Here is a 12,713-nt window from a genome sequence, read left to right on the forward strand (position 1 = left end):
ACACTTTGCAACTGGCATTGAAAGGGTTTTTCCCTCTATATATATTTATTACACACATTTTCTTTTTTCAGAACCAGGCTGCAGGAGGTTGTCCTGATGCTAATTAAAAAAGCATCAAAGACACTAAATGAGTACCATTGCCTCGTGTTACCACCAAGCAGGGTACCCTTCACAAGGAGAGCGCCTGGAGAGCACGGGCGCGGGTAATGAGTGAGAACAACCTGCCCTCAAGCTGCTCATTTCTGTCTCCTCAAACTGTCCTCATTATATTGCAAATGTCGCAAAACAGCTGCCATTAAACACTCTTTGCGAAACATAACACAAACATCACCATTATTTCAGCAAAGCGAGCAGGACTGGCCTTGGCAAGCAAGCAATGTTTTTTGTTGTTTGTACAAATGTATGCACTATGCAAAAAAAACAAAAAAAACTTAAAGGAGTGAAATTAAGTGCACTCTTTTTCAGGCAGCTGTGCACGTGATCAGAAAAAAACTTGTCACTCAAAGCGCTGTGACTATTGTCAAGTACACTGTACAACAAGACAACGGACCACAACCCCAGTCCTTCAGACTGGACCACAAAGGCCAGAGGTCAGTTCTGCAAGTTCATAGTCTGTCTGTCCGTGGCCTGTTTCAGTTCATTAACACTGAGCCAAGATGAGTTGGCATAATTTCAAATAAGCATTAATGCAATTCGTCTTCCCTTTGCTCGAGTTAGAGCTATTAGTGTTGTAAATTCCTAAATGGACTTTTCTTGCCACGTAAATTGAAAATGAAAAGTAAAACAGTTGACATAATCGAGCCGATTCAGTGCCACAGCCACTGTGAGCACGAAGGAGAGACACAAAAGGAAAAAGAAGTTCGCTCGCAGTCAGACGTATCGGCAATCGTGGAATTATCCATGTAACAGGGTCGACGGCCAAGGTGGTAACAAAACTGGGGTCAAACGTAAAACGTTTACCAATGATAACAAAGGATTTTTGAAAGGCAAGCCCGCGAACAAATGATAGAGATGGGCGTGGTTAAAGCCCACAGATAGATTGCAACCGGCCAGAGGGTTTGCACGCTCAACCTAAAAATACTGAGGATATAAGTTACTTAGTTAACATACACTTTCAGAAACTCACTGAAGTTGACACGGCTCCAGGTTCGCGCGCGGTAATCCATCCGAGTGCACACAGTATGTATGAGTGAGCATGCCGTGCCACATGCCCCATGTCTGTGCACCCAACAGGAGTGAGTGAAGAGAGTAAACACTGTTGTAACTAGACTGTGGTGTGATAAATTGTGCTGTGCAGAAGTGCATCCACCCACTGCAGCATTTCGTCAGCTTCACCCATTGACTCTTTAAGCAACAAATGTGGACATTTATGCTTTAACGTAGCCCCTCCAGCCTCCATGTTTACAACAGCCTAACATTGAGAGGATGGGCTTGTTCGCTGTACCTCCTAGCTCGCTGCAGCTCCTTAGATTTATTTCAAGGCTAAATTTGGTTTCCAACACAAAAGGATGATGGACGGAGTGCTGAACAATGCAAACACTCACCCCCAGTCACAGATCTGGGTTTAATCCATCGTTCTTTTGCTCACCATGCCACCCCAGTTTGGACCCAGCCATATGCAAATCAGTCTTGACCCTGTTCCTCATGGGAACAGTCCAGCCCGAACTGCCAAGCCAGGTCCTCACTGGACCAGAAACAAGCCTTCTGGGACCGGTTTCAGGGTTTCACCCTTCATCAGCCAGGCTAGCTTGAATCCAGTGGCAAAGTGAGCAAGGGACCCACGTCTGGGCATACCCTTCCCACTTAGGGTAACTTTAGCAACACAAAAGGATGATGGACGGAGTGCTGAACAATGCAAACACTCGCCCCCAGTCACAGATCTGGGTTTAATGGTTTCCAGTCTGGCCCTCGTGGGAATCCCTGGGGGACACCACCCTGTTGCCACTGAAGACAAACTGACAAACTTTGCGAAATGAGGGTGGCTCCTTTAAGCTCTGCGCCCTCCAGCAATAGCTGAGACATAAGAAAGTGGGCCACACCCTGCAGGGGGCGCCAGCCTAGGATGGCCAAGCGTCCTAGGTCTGCAGGGACCGTCCAGGTTTTTCACCATCTCTCCTGGCGAAGTTCAGCATATTTAACACATGTCCTGGTTTGCAGAGAGGCTCGACTCAGCACAAACTGAGGAAAATGTTCACGTGTTCCACTGCAGCCCTAGTTTAAAGACCTTATCAGAGGATGTTGTGTGTAAAAGTTTCATTTAATATTTCTTAGCTATTCGTTGTCTTCTTTTTACATTGGTGAGAGTCGTCAATTAACTTGTTCTTTGCCCCACTGCTGATGCCCCGGTTTCCTGTGTTTAAAGCCTGGACATCCATCCAAAGGCAGGCAGGTCTGTGTTGCACAGCCCCAGTTCATTTTCCTAGGTCTTTTACCATTGTCCTTCCGTAGCCACGGAAATACTTTTATATCTGGTGTGCACGTCTCTCTGTCGCACTCTCCTATTAGCGTAAAATGTATCATTTTAATGACCCAAGGTTTCTTCTAATCACTTTCTGATTCCGTTCTGGCCCAATTATCACTTCTGCACTTCCATGTGCCCCCTGAGGCAAAGATGTGATTAGCGCCCGCCCACAGGAAGTGGCAGTCCCAGCAAGCCACCTCCCCCGGCGTCTCAGTTCAGTTCTATTTTTACCCTCCTCTGCCCCAGGAATACCACATCCCTCCCCCACCCCTCTAATGCAACCGCAACAGGGCACCGCCCACCCACCGGCGGGCAGGGGTAACCGCAGTGTCCCCTCCCCGCTGAAAGCGGCTGAGATCTCAGCCCCTGACCTTCTTCGCTCACTGAACGTGCAGCTGGTGCTCCACTCCCCTGTCACTACCCAGCTTAGATCTCAGCCCCTGACCTCCTTCATTTAGTGGAGACGAGGGACGTGCGGCTGGTGCTCCACTCCCCTGACACCACCCAGCTTAGATCTCAGCCTCTCACTTCCTTCATTTAGTGGGGACGAGCTCGATGGACGTGCGACTGATGCTCCACTCCCCTGTCACTACCCAGCTTAGATCTCAGCCCCTGACCTCCTTCATTTAGTGGAGACGGGGGACGTGCGACTGATGCTCCACTCCCCTGACACTATCCAGCTTAGGTCTCAGCCTCTGACTTTCTTCATTTAGTGGAGACGGGGGACGTGCGGCTTGTGCTCCACTTCCCTGGCACTACCCAGCTTAGATCTCAGTCTCTGGCCTCCTTCATTTAGTGGAGACAAGGGGTGTGCGGCTGGTGCTCCACTCCCCTGGCACCACCCAGATTAGATCTCAGCCTCTGACCTCCTTCATTTAGTGGAGACAAGGGGTGTGCGGCTGGTGCTCCACTCCCCTGACACTACCCAGCTTAGATCTCAGCCTCTGACCTCCTTCATTTAGTGGGGATGAGCTCACTGGACGTGCGGCTGGTGCTCCACTCCCCTGACACCACACAGCTTAGATCTCAGCCTCGGACCTCCTTCATTTAGTGGAGACGAGGGACGTGCGGCTGGTGCTGCACTCCCCTGACACTACCTAGCTTAGATTTCAGCCTCTGACTTCCTTCATTGAGTGGAGACGAGCTTACTGGTCGTGTGGCTGTTGCTCCACTCCCCTGACACCACCCAGCTTATATCTCAGCCTCTGACCTCCTTCATTTAGTGGAGACTAGGGACGTGCGGCTGGTGTTCCACTCCCCTGGCACCAACCACTTAGATTTCAGCCTCTGACCTCCTTCATTGAGTGGAGACGAGGGACGTGCGGCTGGTGCTCCACTCCCCTGACACCACCCAGCTTTAGATCTAAGCCTCTGATTTCCTTCGCTCACTGGACGTGCGGCTGGTGCTCCACTCCCCTGACACTACCCAGCTTTAGATCTCAGCCTCTGATTTCCTTTGCTCACTGGACGTGCGGCTGGTGCTCCACTCCCCTGACACTACCCAGCTTTGACCTCAGCCTCTGACTTCCTTCATTTAGTGGAGACAAGGGACTTGCGGCTGGTGCTCCACTCCCTTGGCACCACCCAGCTTAGATTTCAGCCTCTGACTTCCTTCATTTAGTGGGGACGAGCTCACTGGAGGTGCGGCTGGTGCTCCACTCCCCTGCCACCACCCAGCTTAGATTTCAGCCTCTGACTTCCTTCATTTAGTGGAGACGAGCTCAGTGGTCATGCGGCTGGTGCTCCACTCCCCTGACACCACCCAGTTTAGATCTCAGCCTCTGACCTCCTTCGCTCATTGGTCGTGCGGCTGGTGCTCCACTCCCCTGACACTACCCAGCTTAGAGCTCAGCCTCGGACTTCCTTCGCTCATTGGTCGTGCGGCTGGTGCTCCACTCCCCTGACACTACCCAGCTTAGATTTCAGCCTCTGACCTCCTTCATTTAGTTGAGACGAGGGACTTGCGGCTGGTGCTCAATCCCTTGGCACCACCCAGCTTAGATGTCAGCCTCTGACTTCCTTCATTGAGGGGAGGCGGGCTCACTGGTTGTGCGGCTGGTGGCCCACTCTCTTGGCACCACCCAGCTTAGATCTCAGCATCTGACCTCCTTCTTTTAGTGGAGACGAGGGACTTGCGTCTGGTGCTCCACTCCCTTGGCACCATCCAGCTTAGATCTCAGCCTCTGACTTCCTTCATTGAATGGAGACGAGCTCACTGGTCGTGCGGCTGGTGCTCCACTCTCTTGATACTACCCAGCTTAGATCTCAGCCTCCGACCTCCTTCATTTAGTGGAGACGAGGGACTTGCGGCTGGTGCTCCACTCCCTTGGCACCACCCAGCTTAGATCTCAGCCCCTGACCTCCTTCATTTAGTGGAGACGAGCTCACTGGACGTGCTCCACTCCCCTGACACTACCCAGCTTCTGTGTTCTGCACAATCTGCAATTGGCATTAGAAGGGATTTTCCATCAATTTATATTGATTTATTAAACAAAGTTGACTTTTTTCAGAAGCAGGCTTCAGGAGGTTGTCCTGACAGTAAATAAAACAGCATCAAAACACTAAGGGGCATATTTACAAGGCCCTACCGCTACCAGTGCATCACTTTTTGCGACGCTCCGATGGCACTGTACACTGCGCCATATTTAAAAGGCGGCACTAAACCACTTTTTGTGGCTTAATACCACCTTGTTAGTGTGCCCCCATACAGTTTTCTGCGTCACAGAGTGCAAAGGGTGTTGCTGTGAGCATTCCACCACAACACCCATTGCTTTTGATGCTGCCCCAGAGTTACAAGGAATCGTAAATCTGAGGCAGCGCCAAAAACTAACACCACCCCAGGGGTGGCGTCAGCATGGAACAACGAGGAAAAATATTTTTATTTCTCCTCGTTTTTATGTTTTCCATGTGTGTTGCATTCTGCAGCACACATATATATAGCAAAAGGCCAAAAATGATTGTTTATGTGCCGGGTGGTGTGCCGGAAGGTGCGCCTTCCCGCACATAAACAATCATTCAATAATGACGATTTGCTTCTTATTTGTGTGCTGCATTCTGCAGCACTTACAGAAGTGCAAATCACCATTGTAGATTGTTTATGTGGAGGAAGGGGCACTTTCCTGCACATAAACAATTACTCTCTTCACTTTGGTGCAAGGATGCCTGCATGGGCAGCTAAATTTAGCATCAGCGCTAGGGGAAACACAGGGGTGCGCCGTATTGTTGTAAATATGGCGCATCCCTCTGTTTCAGAACTGACGCAGTCTGGAGCTGTCAATTTTAGTGCCATGCTGCACCAGTTCCTTGTAAATCTGGCCCTAAATGGGTACAATTGCCTAGTGCTACCATCAAGCAGAGGGTGCCTGAAGGGGAGGGGCACAGGTAAGGAGTGAGAACAAACTGCCCTCAACCTGTACATTTCTTCCTCTGCAAATTGTCATCATCGTACTGTAAATTTTGTGAAACACATTTCACAAAACACTCTTTGCGTAACATAACACAAACAATAATATAACAGCAAACCAAACAGGTTTGGCCTTGGTAAGAAGCAATGTTTTTTCTGCAAATATATGCACTATACAAAAAACATAATAAGGGAGTGGCCCAGCAGCCCAAGCAATGGAGGGCACTATTTTTTAGGCAGCTGCACACGTGATGAGGGCACAAACCCTGCCAATCAAAGCACAAGACATCCAATGACTGAAGTGGGCTGATCCGCTGGCCCATGCAGCATGCTGTGGTGCTCAGAAGGAACATTTGCAAGACTTCTAAACAGTGAATTAGGATAGCTGTCCAGGAGCCCCTACGAGTATGTATACATATATGTATTTTGGTTATGATTTTTTTGGGGGGGAAATGAGACCTAAACAATGCCCATAAGAGTTACTGTGCACATATGCCTATCAGTAGCTTTGTCTGCTTAAAGCAAGATTTAATCGGATTTAAACATGCCACCATAAAGCTTACAAAAGGAGAGCGACCTACCTCCTGCATGCTCTATTTATTGTTTACAAAACGTATTGATTTTGTAAAATAATACTTAAAACAAGCTGTCGCAAACACAGCCGGGAAGGTGATATCCGAAACATATGGGTGTAAAACCTCCAATTGTGTTCAGCTGCCATATTTGCACTGTGGTATTTAAAACGAAACGATTCCCAGTAAAAATAAACCCTTGTGTGCATTACACGCCAGATCTCAACATATTGGTGAAGATGTGACTGTTGAGGCTTTGCAGCCTGTGAGAAGCTGCCAAGCCTTCGTTGTGTCCTGCAGCGTGGAATCACTTATTGCAGCTGGTTTTCTTTACATGACAGAGCCGGTAGAAAGTGAGAAAGTCAAGTCACTGAGCAGGATTACAACTACTGTCGAAGGCTTTTGCTCAAAATACTGAGGCCTAAATATCGGGGGGGGGGGGATAAATATATATTTATATATATTTATATATACATATATAAATATATATATATATATATATATATATATATATATATATATATATATATATATATATGTATATATATATATATATATATATATATATATATATATATATATATATATATATATCTTAAAGGTGCGTAGATAAGGAATTTTGAATTTCGGATATTTAGGCCTCATATTTTGGCCCTGCAATATTTTGTCCTCAGTATTTTGACATACAAAGTAGGCATTTATGGAAGGATATTGCTTATTTGTACAGCTGTGATTTATTAAACAATAGAAGGAATATCTGTATATGTCACAGCACAATAGGAATATAATATTTTTTTTGTGACTTACTTTATTACATTGCAACAAATTATTAGCTGTATATTAGTGTGCTTAACTGTGCCACACACACACCAACCCACACACACCCACACTGTCCCTCCCCAAGCCCCTCTCATTCACTGAGTACAATGCACAGAAATCCGACGGTTCTTTCTTGAGGTTTTAGGGCAGAGCAGGAAACACAGGATATGGAAATGGAGGGGGACCGCACATTCATGGAGGCGGAGCATGACTTGGGAAGGAGCGGGCACCAACTGTATCTCCAGCTCCTTGCTTCTTTGTTAGGAAGTGGAGGGGGACCGCACATTCATGGAGACAGAGCATGACTTGGGAAGGAGGGGGCCCCAACTGTATCTCCAGCTCCTTGCTTCTTTGTTAGGAAGTGGAGGGGGACCGCACATTCATGGAGGCGGAGCATGACTTGGGAAGGAGGGTGCGCCAGCCATATCTCCATCTCCTTGCTTCTTTGTTAGGAAGTGGAGGGGGGGCCGCACATTCATGGAGGTGGCGCGTGACTTGGGAAGGAGGGGGCACCAATTGTATCTCCAGCTCCTTGCTTCTGTGTTAGGAAGTGGAGGGGGGGCGGCACATTCATGGCGGCGGTGTGTGATTTGGGAAGGAGGGTGCGCCAGCCGTATCTCCATCTCCTTGCTTCTTTGTTAGGAAGTGGAGGGGGACCGCACAGTCATGGAGGTGGCGCGTGACTTGGGAAGGAGGGGGCACCAGCCATATCTCCACCTCCTTGCCTCTTTGTTAGGAAGTGGAGGGGGACCGCACATTCATGAGGCGGAGCGTGACTTGGGAAGGAGGGTGCGCCAGCTGTATCTCCATCTCCTTACTTCTTTGTTAGGAATTGAAGGGGGAGCGCACATTCATGGAGGCGGAGCATGACTTGGGAAGGAGGGTGCGCCAGCCGTATCTCCATCTCCTTGTTTCTTTGTTAGGAAGTGAGGGGGATCGCACATTCATGGAGACAGAGCATGACTTGGGAAGGTGCGGGCACCAGCCGTATCTCCATCTCCTTACTTTTTTGTTAGGAAGTGGAGGGGGGCCGCACATTCATGGTGGCGGAGCGTGACTTGTGAAGGAGGAGGCACCAGCCGTATCTCCATCTCCTTACTTCTTTGTTAGGAAATGAAGGGTGACCGACATTCATGGAGACAGAGCATGACTTGGGAAGGAGCGGGTGCCAGTCGTATCGCCATCTCCTTACTTCTTTGTTAGGAAGTGAAGGGGGACCGCACATTCATGGAGGCGGAGCATGATTTGGGAAGGAGAGTGCGCCAGCCGTATCTCCATCGGGGCCCGCACATTCATGGAGGCGGAGCATGACTTGGGAAGGAGCGGGCGCCAGCCGTATCTCCATCTCCTTGTTTCTTTGTTAGGAAGTGGAAGGGGAACGCACAGTCATGGCGGCGGAGTGTGATTTGGGAAGGAGGGGGCGCCAGCCGTATCTCCATCTCCTTGCTTCTTTGTTAAGAAGTGAAGGGGGCCCGCACATTCATGGAGGCGGAGCATGACTTGTGAAGGAGGGTGCGCCAGCCGTATCTCCATCTCCTTGTTTCTTTGTTAGGAAGTGAAGGGGGACCTCACATTCATGGCCGCGGAGCATGACTTGGGAAGGAGGGGGCGCCAGCCGTATATCTCCATCTCCTTACTTCTTTGTTAGGAAGTGAAGGGGCCGCACATTCATGGCGGCGGAGTGTGATTTGGGAAGGAGGGGGCGCCAGCCGTATCTCCATCTCCTTGCTTCTTTGTTAGGAAGTGGAGGGGGACCGCACATTCATGGCGGCGGAGTGTGATTTGGGAAGGAGGGGGCGCCAGCCGTATCTCCATCTCCTTGCTTCTTTGTTAGGAAGTGGAGGGGGACCGCACATTCATGGAGGCGGAGCATGACTTGGGAAGGAGGGGGCACCAGCTGTATCTCCATCTCCTTGCTTCTTTGTTAGTAAGTGAGGGGGGCCGACATTCATGGAGGTGGATGGGTGGGGCAGGCATTGGTGTCAGCTGTATCTCCATCTCCTTCCTGCTTTAAGAGCTTGGGGCTTCAAAGGGAACATGTCCCCAAGAATGTTACTCCTTGGTTGCTCAATGAATTTCTGTTGTGGACACTTGTAAGAAATAAGGCAAACCCTCGTCTTTCATTACGCGTGCCATCCTTGGCAGCACTCATTCACTCAGACCAACCAGAAAGGGTGACTTACTCGTTTCAACTTGTTGTAGATTTGCTCTTTTGAAAGCCCGTTCAACGCAGCAGCAATGGTCAAAAATCCGCCCAAGAAGACAGGCGAGAATGCAACCTACAAAGGAAACGAGAAATGAGTTACAAAAGCAAGGCTGGGTAAGAGGTAATTAAGATCCAAACCATCCTGATGGAAAATATGAAGTGAGGGAGGCAACTAAGCAACCCATTACAGCCTCAACACAATCGCGGTCAGTGATACCGTACCCATAAATGTGGATATCGGTGCCAGAGGTATGTGCTCTGTTTAGTCACAGTGATCCAGTAAACCCCTCACATAGTCTTACCACATTTTCTCTGTTCTCTGATGCACAAACTTAGATTTGGCGGTTTTACTTGCATAAATAATTCCAGGTTTTACCTAGTGAAACCGTGCAGGCAAGAATCATGCGTAAAGTAACAGCATCCTTTCAAGAGGTGCGTAAAGCACTTCCTATATCTGCTGAAACACAAAGTTCTAGACTGGCCTTTTCCCAAGAAGGAGCCTTTCTTTCAAGAAATTGCATTATTTTTAAGGTATTTGCCATTTTTTCTTCTTTATTCATGTATTTGTGGAGTTTTATATACCGTGAACATGGCTCAAAGATGTCAGAGCGCTTTACAGTAGAAAGCACCTACTTAGAACAGAAAGTGAGTCAACCACAAGTATTCAATGAAAACTGCTGGTAAAGGCAATAAGTTAAATAAAGGAAAGGAAACACGATAGGGGGTATAGAAAACTGCAGGAAACAATTGAGTGAGTCAGTAGGCAGGGAGCTGAGGTTGGGAAACATACTGTGAGGAAAAACACCAGAAATTAAGGGACATGAGAGCCGGGAGAAGCTGGGCATCTGGAGGTAGAATTGAAATTGCAAGGCAGCATGGAACAGTAGAGTGGAAGGAAAAGATTCCACTAAAGTACGTAGGAGAGGGAGGGAGCAAAGAGAAGGGATACTGGGGAGATATCAGGGAAGAATGAGGAGTACGTTAGAGGAAGGAGTCAGAGAAAGGACGCCGGTCCTGTTTTTGGATAAACTAACAAATCGCCCAAAGAAGTCACAGCTGGAAGCACAATGATCACTGCCTAGATTTGCATTTGAAGGTTGAGTCTTTCATCAAGAATCACAAACAGGGAATTGGATCTATGAACCATAGCAGGTTTGAAGTCGAGGACCCTAAAAAGTCAAACCTGAACTGAACCGGAAAAGTCAACTGTGGGAACAAAGAGAAACTCAGTTTTAAGTGCGTTGAGTTTCAAAAGGTGAGAGGTCATCTAGTCTTGACCTGTTTGCAAGATCTGGGTGAGAATTAAGACACTGGGCCTGATTTAGAACTTGGCGGAGGGGTTACTCCATCACAACGATGATGGATATCCCGTCCACCAAAATCTAAATCTCATTATGTCCCTAGTGATTGTGATTCGAAGGACGGGATATCCATCACCGTTGTCACGGAGTAACCCCTCCGCCGAGTTCTAAATCAGGCCCAAATTGAGAAGATATCTCAAGACGGACCTGTGCATCATCTGCATATTGACAATAGTGGATCCCTGAGTTCTTCTGTAGGAAACTCTTGGGTTCAAGATAAAGATTAAAAAGATTTGGGACCCCCAGCCTCACAGCAACCAACTGCAAAAGCAACCGCCAAGTTTTATAAGCTGCAACTGGTTCATCAGAAATGAGACAAACCATTCGAGGCCTATGCACGTGATACCCATGCGTTCTGTGAGAATCCTAATAAGAGGGGAATGGTCCACTGCATTGAAAGCAGCTATGTCGAGAAGTACAGGAAGACAAGAATTGCCAGAGACATGAATGCAAAGTGCATTATCAACTAGCTGAAGCAAGCCAGATTCAGAGCTGCAGCCCTATACAAACCCCAAATGAAACTTATCAAAAATACAATTCTCAAAGATGGGTTGAGTAGGTTGTGCTGTAATCTGAGACAGGAAAAAAGTTATAGAGATCCTCATGTCTGCAGAAAGTTTCTTTTCAGTCGGAGAGCAATTGTGAGAGAAGCTGGTAACACTACTTGTTGAAGAGAGAGATTTGTTAATTTGGTCCAATGAGGTAAGAGCTAGTAAGAAAGGTCTTTAGCAACAATACACAGACCCAAGTCTGTAAAATGGTTGGAATGTTCAGATTGTAATGTTTTTAAATAATTCAACTTCTAAAACTATGCCAAAAGGAACCATTTCGGGAAAAATATACATGTGAGATTCACGGAAGACAGGAAATTATTGTTCAATAGTTTTGACTTTGGTTAAATAAATTATTCAGATTTAACTGCAACATTTAAAAGAAAAAAGATAATTTTCTTAAACGAGTTTCTTCAGGTGGTTCTTGGCAGTATTGATAAAGAGATTTGATGTTAGTGGCCTTACCAGTGAAAATGTTTTTTATAAAGACTTCTGATCACACAAAGGAGATCAAGATAGAAAACTTTTCTTTCCTCAAAGACATACATTCATTAAATTCTGTGTGGAGGCCCTGACAACATCATTAAGAGTGACAGGAGAGAGGTTGTTTACAACAAATGCAGCAATGCCCTTGGTGGCCCCGTTCATGGGGTTCCTGAGGGCAGGCAAGGGTTATTGTCCATAGCTGTGGGAGCCAGGGTTGTTACTTCTACAGTGCCAGGATTCATCCTACTGTGGATCTGCAAACTGGGCCAAGTACAGCCCTTTCAGCGCTCAGTGGTAGCGATGGCGAGCAGGTATTAGCTTCTCTGGGAGGTTAGTGTGGGGATGCATGTGCTCAGCACTCAACATTACACCCAGTAGCACAATAAGAGACTTGTTCAGCCCAGTGATTCTCTTCTGAATAGAGAAGTTCTTTATTTTATGTAACACAATGATGTAGAAGATAACCAGTATCTTGGGTGCAAGTCCCGTGTGCTTCAAGATGGAGCCCACGCTAGGCACTCTGCTCCCCCTCTATAGGCTTGGGGTTCCGGTAGTGCAGCCTCCAGCTCAGGAGAAGCGCTTCACCGTCTCTTAGCACAGTCACTCTGCGGCCTTACAAGTCCATGTAGTCTCTCATCAGTTTCTGCTCCTTGAAGGTATAGAGCCACCATGGGCCTCCTGCAGGGGTGTGGGTTCACCAGTGGCATGCAGGAAAAACTCATGGCTCATATTAGACTTGATCAGGTGGGGCGGCTGTAGGCCACTCAATGATTGCGAGTGGCGGCTTCTGGCATCTGCCCTCTTCTGGGTTTCAAGCAGTTCTCAGAGCTGACAAGTTTTGTAGGCTCGGCAGG

At 47.8% G+C, this 12,713-nt stretch overlaps 1 protein-coding gene across 1 annotated transcript in view; it reads right to left on the reverse strand.

Annotated features, from left to right (window-relative positions):
* Positions 1-12,713, reverse strand: part of MPV17 (mitochondrial inner membrane protein MPV17) — a 279,947-nt gene that overhangs the window by 86,112 nt on the left and 181,122 nt on the right. The window contains exon 5 of the mRNA XM_069233592.1: positions 9,439-9,534. Coding sequence (XP_069089693.1) covers positions 9,439-9,534 — 96 coding nt within the window. The remainder of the gene's footprint in view (positions 1-9,438; positions 9,535-12,713) is intronic.

Source organism: Pleurodeles waltl, chromosome 5, assembly GCF_031143425.1.
Source record: "Pleurodeles waltl isolate 20211129_DDA chromosome 5, aPleWal1.hap1.20221129, whole genome shotgun sequence".
Classification (NCBI taxonomy): Eukaryota; Metazoa; Chordata; class Amphibia; order Caudata; family Salamandridae; genus Pleurodeles; species Pleurodeles waltl.